Below are 25,045 nucleotides of genomic sequence, written 5' to 3' on the forward strand. Positions count from 1 at the left end.
TTTGACCCCAATACTCTTTCCTGCCATGGCAGGGGGTCGGACTAGATGATCTGCTCAGGTCCCTTCCGACCCTACAAACTATGAAACTATGAAACTTTGGTTCATAAATTAATATCAGAGAAGGTAAAAGAAAAGAAAATTAATCTTTATCCTGTAGTTTACCTATTCCTTAAGAAAGAAATTCAGTGCACCAGCATGAAACCCAAGTAATCAGACTTTTATGCAGGTGACCTGCACAAGAGTTTGAAGGAAGGGGCAGGGAAGAAATTCACTACCCACTTCACTAGGTCTATTTGGAAGCATTCCTGTGGTAAGCGTTCCAGTTTCTCGGTTAGAATACCCAAGTAGCACCACCATGCTGCTAGCTCAGGGCATTAAGGTATGTATCTCATGACCCCTCCCTTTGATTGCCAATCACCACTTTGTTCCCTGGCCTATACAAGCATCGCTGCAATGTGCCAGGAGTTCAGAGTCTCCCCTCCCTGATTATCAATTAGTGTCCCCATATCCCTGAAGTCACACCAATGGGATGAAGTGCTAGAGGCAAAAAAAGAATTTAAGATAACTTTATACAGTAAACTTTCCATGTGCCTCCAAGCTCTGCAGACCCAAAAGCACAGCCGTGTCTGCACAATGCCACAAGCACAGGGCCAGGTTAACTGACCATGACAACAGTGATGACCAGCCAGGTTTACACAGAGCAGCGTGGCATGGCCAAGGGCACTGCTCATAGGTACACCAAATTGATTGTTTAGATGTGGCTATAGGCAAGCAGGCAAAACTGATGTAGTTAAACACTGATACACCACAGAAAGTCCCTGTTCAGCAGGTGCCTATATAGACAAAGTGCCTCCCTGTTTGCCTGTAAAAGTTCCCTAGGCATCCCTTCCCTCAGCAAAGTGCTGACCCCAGAGAGACTCTTGCACAGGGTGAGTTTGACACCCCTTGATGACAGTGTGACATCTCTTCTTGTGTTTCCTTTTTCTGGCCCAAGGACTCTGGCACACTTTTCTACAAGGTGCACTGCTTTAATGGGAGGGGTGGAAAGTGCCTCTGCTCAGACTAATCTGTAACCCAGTGGTTAGACTAGTCTTTTGGGTAATGAAAAATATGGGTTTGATGCACTTGCTCAGGCTGTACAGAGAACGGACCCCAAGCCTCTTCTTTCCTGAGAAACTCAGCTCTAACCACTAGGCTATTACATTAAAAGTGTGCAGGGCCCACCCACTATCTCCTTTTCTGTCTATGTTTGATCCCTGCTCAGTTTCTGGAAAGTATGATGGTAGATTCTTATTGTCGGTAGATTCTTATTATCAGGAGATTGTCAGGAACCTGCTTAGAGAGGGGCGGGTTTTAAGAAATAATTCCCTGTGCAGTGGTTCTATTTGCTAGCTTTAGCCAGCATGCAACTAATCTAAATTGCCATTTGGAGGCACCTAACTTTCCTCATGCACTACATATATTGGGAGCTTAAGCACCTACTCAAGGTTCAGATACCAGATACATAAGAGTAACACTGTAGTGCCTAATTTTTAGGTGCCCTGGTACTTTAATTATGTAAATGCCTTAACTATACAAAAATAATGATAGAAAAGGTATTTGTAAATGTTAGTTACAGCAGTTTTCCTCATATATAAAGCATGACATTTACACTCCTAGTTTCATTTCACTTGTAAACAAAACAAATAATACTTGTATTCTGACACTTTTTACCTTTTGAAACCAAGCTAACTATATGGATTTGTCTCCAGTTCATGGAATGAATCATTTGAATATCTTGTTTTATTAACACTTGAAGTACAGTTTGTTAATGCATCTATGTATCAAAAGGAAGAATCCAATAACAGGTTGTTCTTGCAAAAAACCTCAATATTTATAATTCAGCTGAAGCAGTGTATATCTGGAATAACTCCATTTACCTATGACATGCAGCTGAGATCTCTATCAGGTTAAGTAACTGATCATCTGATCAGTGATCCCATTTCTTTGACAAATTCTGCTTCTCCGAAAAGTCTAAACATTTATTTTTGCCTTGAAGGTTCCATTACAGCCCCTTGATGTCACATGGAAAATGCTTTGCAACAGATCTCCATTGTTTAGCATAGTCTTATGATTGAAGTGATGCTCAAAAAAATGGAGTTTGTATTTTGATATTGATACGGAGAATGGATAATACAAAGTAAAATCCAAAAATTGTGAATATAAAAGTTCCTCAAACTATCAGATCTCCCAAAAAACAATTATTCAGTTTTGAGTCGTACAGTTTTGATTTTAGAAAGATGAGAAAAGGTATAAGCTCTGGTGAGATTTCTACCTATTTGGTTTGTTTTGGAATTCTTGTGCCAGGGCACCTTAATAAGTGAATGGAAGCAAACATAACTTTTTCATATATAATTTGCTGTTCAGAAAAGTCAGATGGACTAAAGACAGAATATGTTGGTGATCTGATGTTGAATGGGAGCTGCCTCTGCAGGTAGAGAAGAAATAAATACAACTAAACTAGGTATTCCTGTGGGTCAACTTTTTTTTCTAAACTAACTTGCCCAATGTGTATCCTAAATGCAACTTATGAAATCTTAGGATTTGACCAAAAGTTGCATACTCTTATATTGAAAAAGTTAATGACAAAAGTAGTCAGAGGAAGATTTATTGCAGGTGTATTATTTACCAGTGCAGCCTGCAGAGCCACATTTAAGCAAATCTATTCTCAACTAAATTGATCCAAGTCTTGTAGCTTTTCTACGTGGTGTCCCTTAGGAAAGTTAAGCCCAATTAAAAAAAAAAGACATGAATCAAAAGAACATTTAGTTAAACTACATTAAAACCCTGTGTGGCTGCTCCAACTCAGACAAGGAATATCCTTGCTTACTTAATTGCAGCTGATGCAAAGGCCATTAAGGCCAGGTACAGACATTACGCTTTTACTGGTATAAGTGATAGGAAACTGGTCTAAACCTGTAACAGAACAGAAGTTCAGCACACAGACTGGTTTAAAAAAATGGAGGAATCCAATCTAAGATTTGCCCTCTCCTCCCTAAGGCAAATGCTTGTTCTTTTTGCTACTGATCTAAACTGTGCCGTTTACAGCAAACCAGGCAACTTAGATTGATTCTTCGGCTTTTTGAAGGTCTGTCCTTAGCCTAATAGTTTAACTAAAGCACTTTAATTTTGGACCTTTTGTTAATTCAGTTTTCCCTTTCTTAGTGTCCCTGGGTAAGCAAGCCTATAGAGACATTTTATAAATTAATTTGACTGATTAGCAATATTCCTACTTTAGGTCATTTAATGACCAAATACATCACTTACAGAATATACATATGGCAAGACAACATTTCATCAGAATATTCTTACCTCCACGATCCCGTGCTGCTAAATTTTGTCCCTTCTTCAATGTGATGTCCAACTGGTACATTCCTGGATTAGCTGACAGGAGATCTGCATTACTGGACCCAACTGCATTTGTTCTCTGAAAAAAAACCCAAAATAAAACCTGTAACCGGATGGTTCACAAAACACTATTAGCAAATTCACAGAAAAGTACTAATTATAACCCAAGTTATACAGGACAAATTGCAAATTGGAAAAGGGATCTAAAGCAACTACATGTCAGAAGAGAAATGGTTGTACTCATGGGGCACTTGTACATGTGATGCCATTACCATGTACACAAGACAAAATTGTCACATTGTGTGGCTTAATGGTGTCACACTGTACATGTGCAAGAGTTTGGCGTTTTTTAAAATGAGTCTGCATTGTTACAAATGAAATTATATCCTGATATAATTTAGTTTGCAATGGTGCATTGCAGCTATTAGTCAGCTCACCCCCCTGGGCCATGGGGGAGACGAGCAGGCTCTACAGAAAAAAAGGATTGGGTCCCTCACTGCGTGTGCCTTTACCAAGCACCTGCTGAAGGGAGAAGCAGTGAGGGACCCAATCCCTTCTTTGTTTTTGGCAGAGCCTGCCTGCTTCTTCTGTGGCCTAGGGCAAGCTGCTGGTGGGCTGAGAAGCTCCTGAGGTGTGGGGGACCCTGGTCCTTCCCTCCATGGCTACAGTGTTGCCCGGGGCTGCCTAGGCAGGCTGCAAGCAGGCTGAGTGCTGCCCCAGCTCAGAGGCAGCACCTGGCCCAATCCAACTCTTCCCCAAACCCAAGTTGGGGTAGCACCCAGCCTGCTAGCAAGCCCACCTCAGTGGCCTCAGTGGGTGCTGCCACCATCGAGGGAAGGACCAGGGCCACCAGCAGCTCAGGGGCTGCTTGGCCTACCAGCAGCTCACCCCCCAGCCATAGGCAGGCTCCACTGACAAAAAAAAAAATTGATAGAAAAATAAAACCCCTCCACTTCAATTAAAAACCCTCCATTTCAAATTAGGGGAGCAGAATGCAACCGTAAGCACTAAACCCCTGTCACATGTACAAGTGCTCATATACAGTAACTACTTAGAGAACATTGGGAACAAATATCTAGTACCATTGGACTATCCATATCAATCACATTCTAACAGAATGATACCTTTTTAAATTCACACCAAAGTAACTACAGGTATTCTTTATAACCACCCATTCTTCTCCATGTCTATGTTCCATTAAATTATCTCTAGGTAGACCATACAAAGCACGGACAGACAAAGTCCAGCCCACGGAACAGATCCGGTCAGCAGCAGACACCATTTCCCAACAGCCCCTGCCTGCATGGCTGGGGCAGTCTCCATGGAGACCCCAGCCAGCAGCATTGTGAAAGCTCAAGGCTGGGGTTGCCATGGAGACCAGCCCCAGCTGTGCTAGTAAACTGGTGGTAGACCAGGGCAGGGGGCTGCTCCAGAGCTACTAGAATCTTGCAATGGGGGCAGCTTGCTCCAGAGCCAGGGCAGAGCTGTGATCTGTAGTCTGAATGCTCCAGGCAGAGACATGCAAACAGGAGATCGCATCTCTGCGGTGACAGCCTGGTCCAGAGCAGGGGCAGAGCTGTAACCCCCTGCCTGAAGTGTGCAAGCTATAGATTGCAGCTCTGCCTTGACGCTGGAGCAAGCTGCCTCCATTGCAAGATCCCAGCAGCTCCAAAGCAGTCCCTGTAACAGGGAGATCCCTTTGTCCAATCCCCTTCTGGGCACTGATATAACAAAAGCCCATTCCTGCCTACACCCCACCCCCTTTTGTGCGTTTCTCTTTCCTTCTAAGTACTGACAGAGACCTAGCACACTCATTGAATGGGTGTGGCAAAGCTCAGAGCAAGCCAGAAAGCTGAAATGGTTTTCTGTAGGAGAAACCTACAAACTACATCTACATATCAACTGAGCTAAGTGTCTCTAAAGAAAACAAAAGAACTAAAATATCCACTTCAAAGCAAATCCTGTAAGACAATTCCAATGTATTCTTATAATAGTTCTCGTAATACAAGGTATGACTTTAAAGAAAAATGCATTTGGTAAAAGGTATAAAACATAAAATACAGAATGCCAGGGCAAAGATGAGACATGAAATATAAAAATGCACTGCGAACAAAATATGAAAATGCAACGTGAGGTAGTGAGGATCAAAGGCCACTGGGGACAGTAAGTGCGTTAGGTTAGACGCAGTCATGTAGACTGATTTAGCATAAACTTTAGGTTTGGGAAGCAGTTCTTAATCAAAGGAGGAATGTGTTCACCAGGATATATTGAGAGTCATGCTTTCAATGCACCTTGGCTTTTCTTGCCTAATCACTGGAATTGTATTGCTGTATTGGGCTAGTCCCCCTGAGTGAATGCGAGTATGTATGAATCAGTAGATAATTGAATGACAAAGCAATTGCCTCTGGCTGTTAGTTGACAAAAGTCTAGCCACAGGAATTTACCATTACAAAACTCTACTCTACAAGCCATTTTAAGCTAATTAAGCTACCTAAAACTTACAAGGACACAGCCACTGAGTCAGTCAAATCAAGGGTGGACTTCCAAAGCTGCACCATCGGGCAGAACCCCCCTCCGTGACTGTGACTAACAGCTGTTATGCACTACTCAAGACCCATGTGGGATAGCGACCTCCAGATTGGGCCACCAAGATAATGCTGGGGGATCACACAAGTCTGCCAGTGAAGGAATAAAAGGCAGTGAACCGTGACCCTCAGCAGTGCCCTCTCATTCAGCACCCAAACTACCAAGACAGAAGGACAAGCAGGCAACCCCCTCCTGGAGAAGACATTGCCTTGAAGGAAGCTGACCATCAACAGCAGGTCTGCAGCGCCTCAGAGAGATACATATACTAACACCAATGCTCTCACAATCCCTGCAGCTACTATACTACATGGGTTTGAATGAGTGAATGCATGTGTGTGTGCGCGCACGCTAAGGTGACCGCTACCCATCATAAACCCCCCAGAATTTGCATTTATAATGTTATTAAAACTTCACATCCTGTCTAATAAACTAGAATTTATGATGATCCTGCGAGTTGGTCCTTTGTAGCCAACAATCCCTGCTCTGCTCCACCTGCACTCTGCAGTCAGAGCAGCCATTTGCCCACCACTGATGTAGAGTACAACTTCACAGAAAGCACAGTCATTTTCAAAGTAGAGTCCCTATTTTTTATAGCTTTTGCAAATCCCTTTAATTTATAACTATCTAACTCTGATATTGTCATGTCAGATAAAAGTAAAGCATATGGGACAGAAATTGAACTTCACTTAGTTTAGGGAGTCCCTTTACTGAAGCAAATGGAGATGCACTGGTGTGAAATGAGAAGTGTTAAAAAGAACAGCTTTCTAGGCACTCATAATATTAGTGCTTTTAGCAAAATGTAAGGTGTTGCTTTTGACCTGAAAATCCCTTAAGGACCCACCATTATCTCCACTATCCAATCAAAGAGATCTCACTTATATCGCTGAGAGTACTTCAGCTTTAGAGCTAATTTCCCATAACTTGACCTCAAACTTTTCCAGGCTTCATTCTAAACATTTATCTTGTTGAGTAGCCTACTGTGCATATTGCACAGCCATATGGATGTGTATGCTGAATGGGTGCTAGAATCACAAACTGTGCATGAGCATCAAACATGCCACTTAACAGAAAACAGCCATTTGGTCATATAAAGTGACACAGAATCCTACTTCATGTGGCTACAAGCTCAATATACTCATTTCGTTAATGACTACAATGGTGATGCATAAGGCATGCACCCCTGAGAGTGCTGGTACACCCCCAGACCAGCTGGGCTCACTGCTTAGACAATGGGCAAGGGGGCAGGTGGGAGCATCAGTCCCCCCCTCACTGGAGAGGCACATGCCCCCCTCTGACTAAAGCGTCACCAGTCGCCCATAAATGAGTGTATTTGTATTTTATTTATTTCACAGTAATTAAACTAACTTGAGTAAATGTAATCAGCTTATGCAATGAATATTTTATCACATGATTTTTGGGCCCTGACAATAAATGTACCTGCAAGTTACAAACACGACAGAAAGGAACACAGATAGAATTCACTTCTCCATTCCTTCAAAAACCTTCTAAATTATAATTTTCCCTCCTTTAGTTTTTCTTAAGGTAATAATAAAAGAAAAATAGTAAAACAAATGTTGACTAAAAAATTTATCATAAGCAAGACAGTCTTGTAGCTATAATCCACAGACCTTAATACTAGCTTTTATCTTATAGTTGCTATAGGCACAAAGCTGACCAAAGCACATAGTGACATTCTCATATCTTGACAACATGTTCATGTTTACTATATTCCAGTCACATGATTCAGATAGACTATTATATTTTTTTCCTTTGGTTAAGACAGCTGTTCTGCTACACATCTTCCTTTTAGATATACAACTGATTTTGTGATTCCTGAGTCCTACCACTTCACAGGCAGAGTGCAACTGTTCACTCTTTACTTTTGTGATCAGTTTTCACTCATCTGTATAAGCTGATATTTGCCATTATAGGGAGAAGAGCTATATTTTTAAATTAAAAGTATTTAATGCTGAGTAGCTGTTCCATGCAAGAGGAGCAGCTCAGTGCTTGCAGACTAGCTCTGTCCTTATCTATCCATGATGACCATATGACATGATACTGAAATGATCCTGACATAAAATGTTCCAAAACAATAACAGTAATTTAAAAATAAAACAAACTGTTTCCTGCCCACTATCTTATTTTTCACTTTCAGGGAGTATATGAAACAGAAGATATACCACCTGCTGTAGCACTTAACTCTTCCTTGACTTCTTTCCTGCCTGTGCCCCAACACTTAGATGTTCTTAGAGTGGTTTCTTTTACGCATCTCCAGAGAAGTATTTCCTGTTTGTTTCTATTTTGTTTTGTTTGGGGGAGGGAGGGGAGAAAAGTGCAAGATAAGTGGGATGGTAAGAACACTGCAAAGTGAGCAAGGCATTTTGAATTCTTGTTAGAGTTTTGTTTACAACCATTAAATTGTAATCCAAATGGAAAGGAGTTCTTGACAGACAAAGAGAACAGGTCAATGAGAGAACAGGTAAAGCAGATATATAGAATGTGCATGAAGTTATACTGGCAAATAATGTTAGAAACATTAACAGAGTGATATTAACAGTTTGTTAAACTGTATAAGTTCAAGTCAGTATCTTACATAGCGTGGGGCTTGTACAAGGAAAAGATTAAAAATGGAGATTGAAATTGGGGCTTGTACAAGGAAACGATTAAAAATAGAGATTGAAATTATAGAAGAAACTATGAAATGAACCATTTAAGCAAAAAAGCGTTTATAAATGTAACACAGAAGTCCATAGAAAATGGCAATTAGGAATAAATGCTACTTTCTTTTCTGGAAATAAATGTGAAGACTGATGCTTATGATCAGGATTATCAACCATGTTATGGTATAAATGCTGAATACTTGGAGATCAAAATTTGCTATGGCTGAAATATTTAAAAATATTTTAAACTTGCATTTAGGTCTTTGTCGTTGCATCTTGAGTCTTACTGACATTTTGCGTCCACATCAGTTGCTTGCTATGCACTCAAGACTATTATAGCCTATTGCCTTCACAATAGATTAAAAATGAATATCAGCATACAGCTATGGAAAGAGCTTTCAGACTACATTTCACCTGTCACATAAATAAAATGCAAATCAGGAAAAGTTTATTAGCTACAAGAAACCTCAATGTCCATCACAGCATAACATCATTTCTGTTTCTACAGTTTAAGGGCTTCACCAATAATTTTTCAAAACTTGCACATTCCACATAATCACTTGAAATGCAAAATAGCTGCTTGTCTTCTATGAATCTAGACTAAAGACATCACAACAAGATTTGTTGTGACATATGTATGCAATTCCTTAAAGCTGGCACCACCAGATGATGCCAAGTCCTCTCAAGAAGGGGATTGTGAAAAAAATACCATCTTCTATAATCCTGTAAAATGTATTGAACATTTTTAATATCATTTTATCTTCACTATGAAACCATTAATAAAATGTTGGGATGATGGACAAAAAGTGCCATGGTCTTTTGACATTAATCAAGATGTTAATCATTAAGACAACAAACATCCTCTGAGGACAAAACAGCAGGAACACTCACCTTTCAGCTACATAATTTATTTCTGCAATGCAAAAGTCTTACAAGTTTATAGTATCATAGAAGGTTAGGGTTGGAAGGGACCTCAGGAGGTCCTCTAGTCCAAACCCCAGCTCAAAGCAGGACCATCCCCAACTGGATCATCCCAGCCAAAGCTTCGTCTAGCTGGGTCTTAAAAACCTCCAAGGATGGAGCTTCCACCACCTCTCTAGGTAACCTCGTTCAGTGTTTTTCTACCCTCCTGAGAAAATTCTTCCTAATATCTAACCGCAACTTCCCATACTGCAACTTGAGACCATTGCTCCTTTATTTTCTTCTGCCACCACTGAGCACAGTCTAGCTCCATCCTCTTTTGAACCCCACTTCAGGTAGGTGAACCCTCAGTCTTCTCTTACCTAGACTAAATAAGAGCAGCTCCCCTAGTCTTTCTTCATAAGGCATGTCCCCCAGACCCTGAACCATTTTTGTTGCTCTCCACTGGACTATCTCCAATCTCTCCACATCGTTTCAGTAATGGGGGATCCAAAACCGAACACAGTACTTCAGATGTGGCCTCACCATTACTGAGTCAAGGGGAAAAATCACTTTCCTAGACCTAGTGGCAACACACACAATGCAGCCCAGGATGCCATGAACCATCTTGGCAACAAGGGCACACTGCTGGCTCATATTCAGCTTATTGTCCACTGTAACTTCCAGATCCCTCTCTGCAGAGCTGCTGCTAGCCAGTCAGTCCCCAGCCTGTACTGGTATATGGATTATTCCATCCCAAGTGCAGGACTTTGCACTTGTCCTTGTTGAACCTCATGAGATGCCTTTTGGCCCAATCCTCCAATTTGTCTCTAAGTCGCTCTGAATCCTAGCCCTACCCTACAGTGCATCTGCTACTCCCCCCAGCTTGGTGTCATCTGCAAACTTACTGAGGGTGCACCCTATGCCATCTGCCAGGTTGTTGATTAAAACATTGAACAAAACCAGCTCTAGGACTGACCCCTGGGACACTCCACTTGATAGCAGCTGCCAACTAGACATCAAACCATTGATTACTACTCTCTGAGCCCAATGCTCCAGTCAATTTTCTATCTACCTTAAAGTACATTCATCCAGTCCATACTTCCTTAGCTTGCCTGAGAGAATGCTGTGGGAGACCATATCAAATCCTTGCTAAAATCAAGGTACACTATATCCACCAGTCTCCTCGCTCCACAGAGCCTCCTCCTCATAGAAGATAATCAGGTTGGTCAGGAAAGAGCACTGAGGTCACGTAACCCCACCCAGGTGCTTGTCTAATCTCCTTTTGCACACCTCCAAGGTAAGCGAAAGCATCACCTCCCTTGGAAGCCCATTTTATATTTTGGCAATCCACACTGTAAAGAATTTCTTCCTGATGTTCAATCTAAATCTACTCTCCTTCAGTTTATGGCTGTTGTTTCTAGTAACCCCAAGGAGTGTGTTGGTAAACAGAGCATCCCCTATTCCCTGCTGGCCCCCTCCTCCCACCACCCTAATGAGTTTGTAGACAGCCACAAAATCACCTCTTAGCCCTCTCCTGCAGAGACTGAAGAGATTCAGGTCCCTCAATCTGTCTTCATAGGATCTTACCCGCAGGCCCTCAACCATATGAGTAGCCCTCCTCTGAACTTTCTCAAGGTTATCCACATCCCTCTTGAAGTGCAGCACCAAAAACTGGACACAGTACTCCAGTTGCCACCTTACCAATGCTGCAGAAGGGAAGTATCACCTCCCTAGACCTGCTCATGATGCACCTACTAATGCAAGACAGAGTGTGGTTCACCTTACCTGTCACCTTGTCACATTGGCAACTAGCCAATGATGACCATTGGTTCAGCAACCACATCAGCCAACTCCCTGAGCACCCTCAGGTGCATCCCATCTGGCCCCAGGGACTTGTACATGTCCAGCTTTTCTAGGTAGTCCCTAATCTGTTCTTCTAGCAGAGGGCTGATCACCTCCTCTTCAAACTGCTGCCTGGTGCAGCAGTCTGGAAGCTGACCTTGTTCGTGAAGACAGAGGTGAAAAAGGCACTGAGCACTTCAGTCTTTTCAGCATCCTGTTACAAGGTTGCCTCCCTCACTTAGTAAGGGACCCACACTTCCCCTGATCCTCCTCTTCCTACTGTCATAGAAGCCGTTCTTGTTACCCTTCACATCCCTTGCTGGTCTTCTGCCATATCTTGCATGATGTTAAGCAGTAGTTTATCATTATTTTATATACAAATTTTTTGTTATCAAAATGATGTCAAAGTCCACAGTTTCAGTCAACACTCAGAAGAACTTGTTCCAAAAACAAAAAAATCCAAAAAACAAAACACAAGAAACCCACCTTATCTAGTTTGTACAACCCCCATTGGCACTGAATTTTGAAACTGACCTTACACTACTGCCAATATCATGAAGAGATTGTCTGAATAAACAGATCTCTCAACAAAGATAACATTTTAATTGTATAATTTTAGGACAATGTGTGCATGATTAATACACTTTAAATAAAATCTCTTGGATACTAAATAATGAGTGTTTTCATTTTCACTTAGACTAGGCTACAATAAATAAATATTCTAAAATTACAGTGAATATATCTTCAGTTATAACTTGTCACTAACTTAAAACTATTTAAGTGAATACTCTAACATGTCTTGAATGGGTGTAATTTTAGGGAGTTAACCTAAGTAGAGGCCTCAAACTGCCCATGCTTTTGTGAGTTCAATTCCACGGCACTCCTGATGAACAGAGATTTACTTAAGTGTCTGTTCCCAAAAATTAACTTCTCATTATACCAACTCTTGCTAGGTTTAAAAGAATGAGCACAATACCCACTTATTTAAGAACAACCCATTGTCTAAAAGACTCAGTGCTTTAAAATCCAGAGCCAGGAAACTGTGGAAAGAGATCCAAATCAGTCTATTCAAGGGTATTGACCTCTACCTTACAGCTTATTGTAGCAATTTTAATCCAACTTTTTAACTACTTTTTGCTGTTCTTTCATGTTATAGACATTTTAATGCCTAAATTGTCATACTTTACTTAGTATTTAAACTTTAATAGCTTTAATTAAGGTTTTGTGCATATTAAAATTCCCATATTTTAGATTAGAAATGGTAATAGAAAAATCATTAGTCTCCTTTTTCTCTATGAATATGCTTTCACAAGCGAGTTTATACTCCTACATTCCTCTTCCATATGGCAACAATAGAACTGTTCTACAACTATGAATCTTGCTTCTTTTCTTTTCTTTTTATAAATAGGAGCAAACGACTTACACAAATAAGTACCTAAGAGTTCCATTAGGCATTTATGCTACAGTATCTCTGTAACTGCAAATTCCTTTTCTTTGCTGTAAGTAAAATTTAAACAAAAGTTCCAGGATTAAATCTCATATAATTATCAAACAATTATCAAAGAACTTTGGATTGCACTCATTCTCCTTAACAAGAGCCTCTCTCAGGGGCTGAACTGAAAGCTAGCTCCTTGATTCAAGGCCTTGGAACCAGGGGAGGATAGGGACAAAAATGCCAGGGTCTCAGAGTGGGAAGAAGTCAGTGTCCCCTTGGGCTGGCCTCAAGGGGGAACTGTCAGAGACCAACAAAGGCTGCAATCCTGAGCAAGCATCATTCTGGGGGAACTCTGTGGCAATGATAAACCAGCATGCGGGTTAGCAATGAACAACCCCTAAACACGGTCCATCCTCCACATCGCTTCAGTCTTTCATTTCCTCCTTCTGATGCTGGTGGACAGTTTGTTTAGCACTAACGTTAACCATTACAGATCATGTATAATAAACTCTTATTATAACAATGTGCAGATAAGCTTTTCTTACCAAGTTTGTTATAAAAAATATATTGATAAAACTGCCATACCCATGGCGTATACGAATTAAAAACATTGTTAGTTGTTTATGTATTTGTATTTAATGCTGAACTTTTATTTAAAGCATGTAAATTAAAATGAAATACCACTATGTATCAGTTGAACACAATGTTTAATGGATATATAAAACTTTAAAGCAACTTGGAAGCCTACCAGTGCCTCAATCACTATAAAACAATAAATGATAAATGCCTATACATTTTGACATTTGATTTGGGATTATTTATCATGGAATATCAGAGCTCCCCCTTTCCCCTTCGCTCATCAGGATGCAGGTCCAGGCCACTCACTCCCAAGCCACAGCCCCCCAAACCCTGCTTAGTGCTCCTCACTCCCCACAGCCCTCCCTGCTGGTGCTTCTCACTCCCCACCTGCAATCTCCTGGTCCTGCTGGTGCCCTTCACCCACAACACACAGCCCCCTGTCCCCTCCCACCCTGCCAGAGGGGGCCCCCAGCTGCCAGAGCTATGGGGCCAGGGACCTGGGTCCACAGCCTCCTGCACCCCAACAAGAGCACTCAAGCTCCAGCTGCTACCCATGGCAGATGGGGCAGGTGCAGGCTACCCACTGCTGCTCTCCCCCAGGGCCTCTGTGGCCCAGCAGGCAGGACCCAGCATGGCAAGGCAGAGAGTGACTGGGAAGGGAGGCTCCCCAAAGGAGTGCATGCAGAGGTGGGAAGCCACCCCCCTGATGAGCCACCTGCAGCCTCGTCCCACTCCCCACCAGGGCCCCACGGCCGCACATGGCCTCAAGCCCTATGCACCACCTAGCTGGGCAGCAGTCCCAGCCCTGCCCAACTCCCTCTCTCCCTCCCTCCCTCCCTCCCTACTGCAGCTTCAATCCCCTCCCAACCACCAAACTTATCTGCAGAAGCTGCTCTCCAGGCTGCCTGAGCTCTTTGCAAAATAGGAAAGCCTCACATCTGACCGCCCTCCTCCCCCTCCCCACAGCCCTTTGCAAGATGGAACTCTGGCAGCCTGCAGAGCTCTTTGCAGAAATGGAAAAGCCATGTTTCTCTGTTCAAATAAGAAATCAGCATTTTTCTCAGTTAAAAGGGAAAATGCACGTTTTTCCCATTTTTCCATGGGAAATAGAAAACCCAGATCCCTGCTGCTTATATACTGAAGTTTATCAGCTACACTCACACACACAAAACTTCTGCTGCTAAATGGAAATTCCTTAAGATCCAAACCCAAAACGTGATATGTTCTACGTCCTCATCCATTTCAAACATCATGAGGTCACATTTTAAAACCTAAAAGGCAAATCCTATTTAAAAATAGAAAAATTTTATAAGAAATTTGTAACAGCAAAATGTTCAATACAAATTTCTTGTTTTTAAATGTTATCCGGAATCAAAAATATTATAATTGTTTTCATTTCCTGTAAATAAAACTAAACAAAAGCTATTTCTCAAGTAGATTTTAAGAAATGATCCTCCGTCAGTCAATCACTGACAATCTCAGGGCAGAGCAGTAGTATCATTCATACTGAGAGCTAATTCTATACTCAGAGGTGTGGCTGCTATTGAGAAGTATGGGAATTCAGGCTTAATCTGGCATGCTGCCTTTCTGGCTTCATTCCCCTCAAAGATGGGGGGAGGGAAGTAACTGCTAGCCCTGGAATGATATCTTTCCCCTGTTTCCTTTCCTGTCTGGGGACACGAGAAGTGGCATGGTTTCTTCCTTGTCCAGCAGAGACAACTGCCTGGCTTGTTTCACATTTGGGCTAGGTACAGTCATTCAAAAAGCCCGAGGTAGATTCAAGCCAACTCACGTGAGTTTCTCTATGCCAACTACGTTAGTTCAGGAGCAAACAGAATGCAAGTCTGCCCTTGGGGAAGAGGGAGGAGGCAAAAAGGCTGCCTCCGCACTGGCTGAGGCCAGCAGCTTGAGGGCACTTCTGCATGCCTCTAAGCATGGTGGAGACTGCCAAGGGCTGCTGAATACAGCAGAGCACAGGCCACCCCAGCTGGTTGCCAAGCACACACCTCCTGCTGCTGCCCTGTCATCTGTCAGGCAGCCATCAGCTGAAGGCAGCCAGAGGAGGAAGGCATGCTCACCCCTGCCATTGTGGCATGGCGGTCCCTGGCCTTTGCTGGGGTACAGCCATGGGGGGTCTGCCTCAGGCAGAACAGAGGTGGGGGAGTGGGGTTTGCAAGCCACTGGGGGAGGTGGTGCCAGTGATGCACCCCACAGTCCTGGCCCAGGCTGGTGGGCCACAATGTCCCTCCCCTGCCCCAGCTCCATCTGAGCCCTGGGACCATGTACTGGAGTGGGTTCAAGAGGAAATCCAACAATTCCCTCCCCCGCCCAGCTAGTGCCAGGTTCGGTCCCTTCCCTTGCAGCTGGGGGGGGGGGGTGCAGAAATCCTTGGAGGCTGGCTGGAGTGACTCCAGCACACTGTGACCTGGGCTGAGAATGCAGGGTGCACTGCTGGTACCCCTTTCCCCAGCAGCTTGCAAGCTCCGCTCCTGAGGTTTCTACCTGTCACTTACAGGCAGGACAGAGGCAGGGGAGGCTGAGCCCAAGCGCACCTCACTGGTGGGAGATCTAGCAGGGAGGCCACAAAGTAGCCTGGGATGCTACTTACATTGGGTAGCTAAGGGATCTGGTATAGAAGTTGGACAGAACAGTCTAACCTAAACCAATGATACTACATCCATCCAGGTCTATCTTAGACTGGGTTATACAATTTTTAAACCAATCTATGTGCAATGAACTTCTGTTCTGTTACGGGTTTAGACTAGCTCCTGATCACTGAAACTGTTTTTTGCATAATGTCTGTACCTGGTCTTAAGGAAAGAGACTAAGTGTCAGACTACAGGTTGAAAGCTTTGAAATTTTTATATTGAACAACTTCTCTCATTTTGCTGTGTATGAAGTAAAGCCAATTTCATTTTATTTAATGATTTCCTAGAGAAACATCAATATACAAGCTGCAGTTATATAACAGTACATGCTTTCCTGCTGAGAGAGATGCTCATTACCTCGTCCCCTGCAATCCAATGAGCACTCGAATAGCCTCCATTTAATAATTTAATGGATTTACTATAGCAAAATATGAAAAAGGCTTTATTATAAATGAACATGAACTAAAACACAATTACATTGGCTTTAATTATACACAAGTAGTACAGAGAGCTCGTTTCAACAGTCCTAAGCAATCCAAGACAGAGGCCTCTCACCAGCCCCTTTTTTGGAGGGGAGGTGGGGGAAGAGCACTTCCACTGAAGGAGATTCCACAACTTCCCTATGCACCTTGCTCCATTACTGTTCTTACAGTTAAAAAGTTTTCCTTGAGATTTGGTGTGAATCTGCTTTGCCGTCTTTTAAAACCATTTGCCTTGTACCCCTCCCTTCTTATGATAGCCTTTCACATGTTTGAAGACTACTATCACATGCCCACTTAAACTCCATGCTTAGTACTTCTAATGTTTCCTCTTGCAGGTTATGTCCTAGCCCCTTTATCATCTTCACTGTTCACACCTGGATCCTCTCCAGTGTCTTTACACCTTTCTGCAGGTGACAGAAATAGGATACAGTACCCAACTGAGGCCTAACCAATACAGCAGTACTATTACTTCCTGTGTCTTGCATACAATGCTGCTGTTCATGGAACTCAAATTTTTATTTGCTTTTTTATGGAAGTATCACATTGCTGACTTGTCTTAAGCATACAATCTGCCATGACCAAGTCCTTCATGGCCATAATAACTGACCTACCACAAATTGCCATTCTTTATGTAGGCATTTAGTTTTTTCTTCCATGTGTATAACATTTTGTATTTCTCTGTTGCCTATATACACTACTTCTCCAGTTTATCAAGAAATGTTTAAACTTCAATCCCCTAAATTGTTTTCCACCCTTCTCAGTTTTACACCATCTGCAAACTAAGTCAGTGAACCCTCTGTTCCTGCATTCAAGGCATTGATAAAAAAGTTTAAGCAATGCTGGGCCCAGAACAGTCCCACTTAAGACCACCTGCCAGTCTGACATTTTGCTTGCAGTCATTCAAAGACTATTTAAAACTAACTGTACTGAACTTATCTCCTCAAAACCGACAACTACCAGAGCAAAAAAGACTGATCACATTTTAATTACCACATGGGCAGTAAATTCACTTTAAAGGGCTTATGTCATGTGAAAAAGCTACAAAGCACCATATGCTCAGCCACTTTTCAGTGAAATCTAAACAAAAGACCATGGTCTACTGCAGAGGTGCACAATCCGTAGCCTGCAGGCCAAATTTGGTCTGCAAGTCTTCCCTGGGGTCTACTGGAGGCACACAACCCAGTGCCCAGGGCTGGTCCGGGGTGACTCCAGGTCCCAATCCCAGTACAGAGGGAGCAAGTGTGGTCCCAGGGCCCAATCCTGGTGCACAGGGGTGGGAAAGGGAAGAGCTAGTTCCTAGTTCCCAGCATACAGTGATAGGAGGGGACAGTGTTGGGCCACAGGGCCCAATCCTGGCACACCAGGCAGCGAAGAGGTTGTGCTGGGGGTGTAGCTCATTCCAGCCCACAGACTGGCCCTGCACTACTAATCTGGCCCATAGGGCCAAAAACTAGAGCACCACTAGTAGAATGAAAAGACTCCATTCATTGTCTTTTATTTTTTGTGTGTTAACACCCACATATGAAAAATTTAACAAACCAGATCTCCTTTCTGAATATTTACAGAAACATCTGACAACAATTGTTTGCATCAATGAACTGAACCTTCACAGCATATGATTTATAAAAGGACTAGAGGAGAGGGTTAGTACCAAAGCTCTTCAGCCTAAAACTGCAGTCGCCGAAGGAAAATTTGGAACTGTTTTCTTAATTTGTTCCTTTTGTTGTTACAAACAGCAATGACCAAGTTCCTTACCAGTATTATTGTTAATATGACGTCAGATGCTATGGCATTTTCACTGAAAAGTCTAGTTCCAAATCCCAGACACACTGATGCTGCGCCTCTTTCATTAAATAAGCACCGAAGTAACTTCCATCTGAGAACAGTTTAAATTGCAATAGAGTGCTACAATAAAAGCCTAGTAGATCATGTCAATGATATAGAGTATCAAATCCTTCCAGAATTACAACCACTGCTGACCTGTACATTAATGCCATGAAGCTCCAGAGAAAAAAAAACCCAAAACAATTACAACTTCTGATTTCTTAGACATTTTCTCATATTTTTATAAAATTGCATGGACCTCTGCTTCAAGAATGGGGCATCATTAGTTACAGGTTAGTTGACTGCATAGTCGCTGCAAAACCAAAGAGACTAGAACAAGAGGGTTATATTGACCATGAGTAAGTACCTATTTACTACTTACTTGAAAATAGCATTATCTTCTAAATTGGTGATCCCTGTCTGGCATGTTGCAAGATCCTTTGAAGGGTACTACAGGGTGCCATGCAATATTAGCACTATTAGGTGTGCAAACATCTATACAGGTTTCACAAGATAAACCCAGAGATTTCAAATTGGAATCCATAACATTAAAAAATTCAGACCTCGTATGGTCTTTCCAAGCTCTCTGCAAAGATTTGTAATCTTATTTTTCTGTAGTCCAAAACAAAAACAAAAAAAAAGAGTGAAAGCTAAAAGGGAATCTTTCCTATTTCTACAAATGAAGGCAGTAGCACTAACACATTGTTTATACATCTCCAGACAACCCATTCAGGACTGGTCGACTAAGCTCAGCTCTTCTTGGGGACATGACATCATGCCACCATTTTATAGTACTAAACATCCACTCATGTGCGCTATGCTGTTTGTTGTGATTAATCAATTAAAGATATCTGCAAAAACCACCAGGCTCAAGCATTTCATTGCTAACATTATGGTTATTCAGGATTTTTTTCTATTTTATTTTTAAAAAATTGTTTCCAGTCATATTTTATGCACTGTAATAAATAAATTAGTTTTTACTAAAGTCTGAAAAATTATGGACCTTGAGTCTAAAAAGGTTAGGAACCAGTGGTCTTATCACAGATGCACCAGATTTTCAGGTTGAGAGACAAACTTCTTTTCAAGTCAACACAAAATAGCATGCATTTAACCAAATCTGCCTTTTTGCTAGAAGGTTATGTCATAAACTTAATATGTACAAAGATTTAGTTAATAACTTTTACAGAACCAACTACTAGTTGGGAGAAATATTAAATGCCCTTCCTTAAGTCAAGGAAGGAAACCTAAACTAAATACTAAGTAAAATAATTACTTTTACAATTACAAATAATTACAATTACTTTTGCTTAATTCTGTTGTGTAAATGACATGGCTAGTTAAAACAGAAGAAAAATACAGTAAAACTATGGAGCAAATAAGTTATCAGAAGTAGCTACAGACCAAATGACGAGCTATGGAAACAGATAAAACTAATTATATAACATGAATAAAACCACTCAAAATGGAAGGGGGTCACATTCAGTCGATCAGTCACATTTCAATCTGTACTATAAAATTTAGCACTGCACAGTCCCTGTATGACAGCAGTCTTGAACAGAGGTTTATTTAGTTTAAACATTCAGGAAGTATGTTGTGGTTGATAAGAATAAAAATAATTCTAAGCCTCTTCCTTTCTGAGATTTTGAAAAGTACTATTAAAAAGTGTGAAGGTTCTTATAAAAACCTCTTACACACTCAACATTCAAATATAATTGACAGTTTACATCCTGAGAACACCTGCCATACTGCAATTACAGCAGTTACAGCAAATGTTAGTTTTTTTGTTCGAAAGCAAAAGACTCAAAGTTACTCTGCTTACTTTCAATAACATGCAGATCACTATCGAGAGCCTGCCAGAACTTCCTCTTGCAAACCAAATACCACAATGCACTGATAATATTAACTATCGTAAATGACACGCTGGGACCTTCAGTATGCAGCACTCCATCTTAAAAACTTCATTCCACCTGAAGAACTAGATCAGCTCTCCAGCAACGGAAATCAAGTCAATGGCAGACTACTCCAGCAAGTAGACGCAATTCCACCAGATTCTCCAACATACTCTTCAGACAGAAACACCTGCCAACCCACCCTCATTTCATCCTTTATACCTATATACAAAACCACATCACCCATGCACCCTATGCAACATACAAAAATAAAGCAGAATGTACAAGAGCAAATCAAGCAACCACAAAGTCTAGTTGTAACTCTTGCCCCTCCTTTCTCCTGCCACATTTTTGTTTTAGATCTTCACTTGCTGAGTCATGCCAAAATTTAAGTCCCAAGCCTGGCACATGTTGTATGCAAATAGAAATGCAAACTCTACTGAAATCAGCAAAACTTGTTGACACAGAAGCCAAACTGCAGGATTATGAACTTTGACTGTAAATGGGAAAGGAGCCACATCTTTCTTACCATATTTTGAATATTCAAAAATAAATACTACATAGAGTTCTCAATAAAAACTATTCCAATTTTCAGATATTGAGAATGCACGTTATGAATGTTTCACAATGGGCTACAATTATCATCAAAGGAGGAAGTAGTTCCAAAGTATAGCAAGACATACTCTCAACAGTGTACAAAGCCTTAGAATAAATTTTGAAGGAAAGCACAAAGTAAAGCATAGAGATAAATGGAATATAGGATAAACTGCAGCACATGTTTACCAAAGGTAGATGATGATGACACACCAGCTCGATCCATTTCTTTGATAAAGACAACTCATATTCTAGACAAGGGTATGGCAGTATGTCTAAACTATTGACATGTCAACAAAGCTTTGACCCCGTGCCACAGGAAGTTCAAGAAGAAAATGGGGTTTAGTTTAACTAGGATGGGAAAGGAACTGGCTAAAAAGGATACAACAATGGGTTGTGTTTAAAGAACTGTCAGGTGGAACAGGAAGTGTGCTAATGAATTTGCTGATGGCATAACATTGAGATCATTAATTTCTGTCACTTGAAAACTTTTAAACATGTCTTAACGTCAGCTATCCAACAGCATTTCCCTACTTCTGACAGTAGGCTCAGTAGCTGCCTTAGGCAGACACATACAACTTCCAAACAAGCATCTTACAGAGACGAAAAACCTAAATAATCATAAAAAAAATTCTAATCCCCTAAAGCACTTTAATATGCATTACAAATACCAAGGACTCATCTATACCACAAACTTACTGCACCAGGGATTCATGCCATCACATACAGGCTAAGGACAGAAGTTGCATGTAAACCAGCTGAAGTGATCAGAAAATGATTTAAACCTGTAACAGAACAGAAGTTCAGTGCACATGAAAACCAGTTTCAAAATGGCCGAGGCTGGTTTAAGATAAATTTGGTTGAACGTTGCATCAGACTTAACTAATTTGGGTCAAACCAGTTTATAAAACTTCTGTCCCAGACCCCTTCCTGGTTCAAGTTAAATCACAATCCCTCAGTATCCCAGCATGCTTTCCAGCCCTGGGATGGGCTGTGCTGATTGTTCCAGCAGAGAAGGGTTGGGGGGAGGTAGGGACTGCCTCCGCCAAGCAAACTCCAGCTAAGGTCTGGGGCCAGGGAGGGGGGTTAAACCTACCTTCCCCTTAGTAAAGAGCTGCCCTGCTGCTAAACTTACTGCTGGCTGTGACTGTGGACTACAAATCCCAGCAACCCCGGGGAGTTCGGCTGCTATGGTTCCGGACTGCAAATCCCAGAGACCTGAGGGATGGCAGGAAGAGGAAGTGCACACACAGCCCATGCTGGCTACATGTCCGAGAGGCATGCTCTAGTGGCCCCCGGCTTCTGGCTTGAGCCACCGCAGGCAGGTGGCTGTATTTTCTGAATCAAAAGTAAACGTAGGTTTAGTTGTTTCTCAGTTTAATCTCTGCAGCTTCGACTAACTTGCAGAGGCTTAGCCGATTCAGCCTTGAGCTCTTTGACTGTCTGTGTTTAGCCATAACATGTTGTGTTCTGTGTACAGTTTCACAGCTCTGAGCAAGCTACTGCCCAAAGTGGAAGCCGGGATGCCATAGAGTAAAAGCAGGCTAATTAGCACTGCTGAGAACCAGGGCTAGGGATAGACATTCAAAAAGCCTGAGCCTGAATTGATTCAATCTTTGCAAGTTAATCTAACCTGGCTAGGCTGAATCAGTTTGTAACCACACAGACAACCCCTCTGGATTGAAAAAAAGCAGGCACATGTCTGCAGTGACTCAGGCTAGAAGCTGAAGGGCACTACAGCAGCCCTGCCTTCCCTTCTACAGTGATGAGCTGAGGGGGCATGTCTAGGCCCCAGCAGGATGCTCTAATTAGGGAGAGGTTCCCCCCCTCCTAACCAGCCTAGCCTGGAATTGATAACACAGTATTTATTGGCCCATTAAGAAAACAGCAGAGGGACATTACCAGCTACCTGTTGATTCTGCCTTTGTCCCATCTGCCACATGATGGACGATAGCCAGCATGTAGTCTGCTAGCTAATGCTGAGAGATGTCTGTGTAAGGCAGAGGGAATGGGGAGGGGAAGAGGGGAGCATGGGGAGCCCAGGCAAATGCCTGCAGTCTCTGCTGGAGTTGCAGCCAGGGAGCAGAGGGTAGGGGCCAGAGCCCTGCTGTGGAGCAGAGAGCCCTGCCCAAACCAGCGAGCATGCCAGGATGCTAGAGGAGTGTGGTTTAACTAAAACCAGCAAATGGGTCTGTGACAGACATTGCATAAACTGGTTTGACCAAAATCAGTTAAGTCTGATACTACATTCAACCGGATTTATCTCAAACCAGTTTCAGCCATTTTCAAACTTGCTTATGAGAGTACCACTGCCTTTCATATCAAGTCTGTGTTGCAGATGTGCACTAAACATATTTCAATTCCTTACTTAAGTCTTGTTTCTTGACAGCATTTTGCAAACTACTTGTTGTTATTGTCTACATTACTTTCACTTGTGCTGTTGTAACCTAGTTTTCCTTTTTCCTCTTACTTCACATCATCCATGTCCAATTCAGTCCTCTTATATGTCATACACTCAAGATCTGGTATCCTTAATATGAAGTCAGTCAAAAACTAAAAAAATTAAAAACCTAAATGACTAAGTGTTGCAACCAATCCTATTTCCTTTAATAAACATGCATTTATGTATACTTACATAAGCTGCATAAATATACAGCTTACATACAAGCTAAGCCTACAGGCATGTAGATGGTACAGCTACATGTAGACATTTACTGGTACAACTCTACCAGTGAACCTCAATAAAGGTTTTAATTATATATTTTTTAATTCAAACATCAAAAGAAAGAGAATACAAAAATTATTATAAATTTAAAAATTAGTCTCTGTGACAAGTAGCACATAGTGTTTAACATTTTACACACACACACAAACCATCATTAAAAAATTAATCCAAAACTATAACATCCAATAAATTAATATTTTACAACTATTAGAGGGACAACATAGAGAAAGAAGAGAATAGAAGCTCTATTATGTGCAATGATTAACTTTTCCACCTCTTCAAAATAATTTCCTTTGTAATCATGCCCACTCTCAGAAACCCTGAATACTGGGTTGATGACAGGCTCCAATTAATAAGGTAAATATTCTAATATGTAGTTCTTGATTGATGTCTGACTGTTCAAATGTAAAATTATTTTAATTTGAGTATTAATTTATTTCAACAGATCACAGAGAATTTGGTTGGATGTTCAGCGGTAAAGTAGTTGATTTTGGCAAAGGCAACAGAGGTGTTGAAATGTAGGTAAGAGAGAGTAGATTATCTGTGAGTTACACTATAACCCTCCCCATTGCAGAAGTCATTTGGGTGGCAGGATAAGTGCATAAGTATGGGATACAAGTATAGGATGCCTAATGTACATAGCTTAATTACTATATACAGACCATGCAAAGAGAAAGAATGCCAAGGTGAGATACTGGCAGGGATGCATGGCCACCTTACCAGTAGGACCACAAAGTGCCACTAAGGCCAAAAAACTTGTAATTGTTCAACCTGGAGAAAAGATGACTTGGTGGCAGCCTATAAGGGGCATACAGGGCCTAGAGTAAACCAGATCCTGCCAGTTCTTAAAAAAATCTCACATACATAGCTACAGGATCTTGCTCTTCTACTAATCGAAGCAATCATAAATAAGGGAGGATATCTTCCCAGGTAAGACTGGCAAGGAATGTGGAACTTCTGCCTTCCTCTAAGTCTTAGAGTTTAAATCTTAGAAGAAATAATTACCCACCCCTACTCTAGGATCCTCAAAGTATACGACAGCCAACTACATCTCTACCACTGCAGTGCTGGGGTTTGAGAGTGCCTTTTTATTCTCTGCTTTTTTTCTCATGGTACATTACCAAAAGCAGAAACACCCCACAATGTCTATTATGGTTGTAGTTTGTAAGAGAAGATTTTAGGACTTTAGATGGTAGCCTACAAATGCACTAGGCTTGCCGTCCTGTGTTCCTCTAATGCATATTCTGTTGCATGCATCACTGAATTTCATTTGCATCATGTTGCTCATTCATCTAGCTTAAGCAGGTATGTAAAGTTCTTTATCTTACTTGCAAATTGCCGGTCATGAATGATGGGGGCGGGGGGGAAGGCAGTGCCCTGTGGTGCCACCATTCCGCCTCCAGCCTCATGTACCCCCCTGGCCCCCCCGCATCCAGCCCTGCATCCCTCCCCATTCCCCACATTCCACCCTGTGTGCCTCCCCTGTATCCC

At 41.8% G+C, this 25,045-nt stretch overlaps 1 protein-coding gene across 3 annotated transcripts in view; it reads right to left on the bottom strand.

Moving 5' to 3' along the window:
- The window catches only part of MCTP1 (multiple C2 and transmembrane domain containing 1), a 339,066-nt gene that overhangs the window by 300,191 nt on the left and 13,830 nt on the right, over nt 1-25,045 (bottom strand). For all 3 annotated transcript variants that reach the window (XM_019532386.1, XM_019532387.1, XM_019532385.1), the window contains exon 2: nt 3,352-3,466. In XM_019532386.1, the coding sequence (XP_019387931.1) occupies nt 3,352-3,466 (115 nt within the window). The remainder of the gene's footprint in view (nt 1-3,351; nt 3,467-25,045) is intronic.

Source organism: Crocodylus porosus, unplaced genomic scaffold (genome assembly GCF_001723895.1).
Source record: "Crocodylus porosus isolate Cpor-Errol unplaced genomic scaffold, CroPor_comp1, whole genome shotgun sequence".
Classification (NCBI taxonomy): Eukaryota; Metazoa; Chordata; order Crocodylia; family Crocodylidae; genus Crocodylus; species Crocodylus porosus.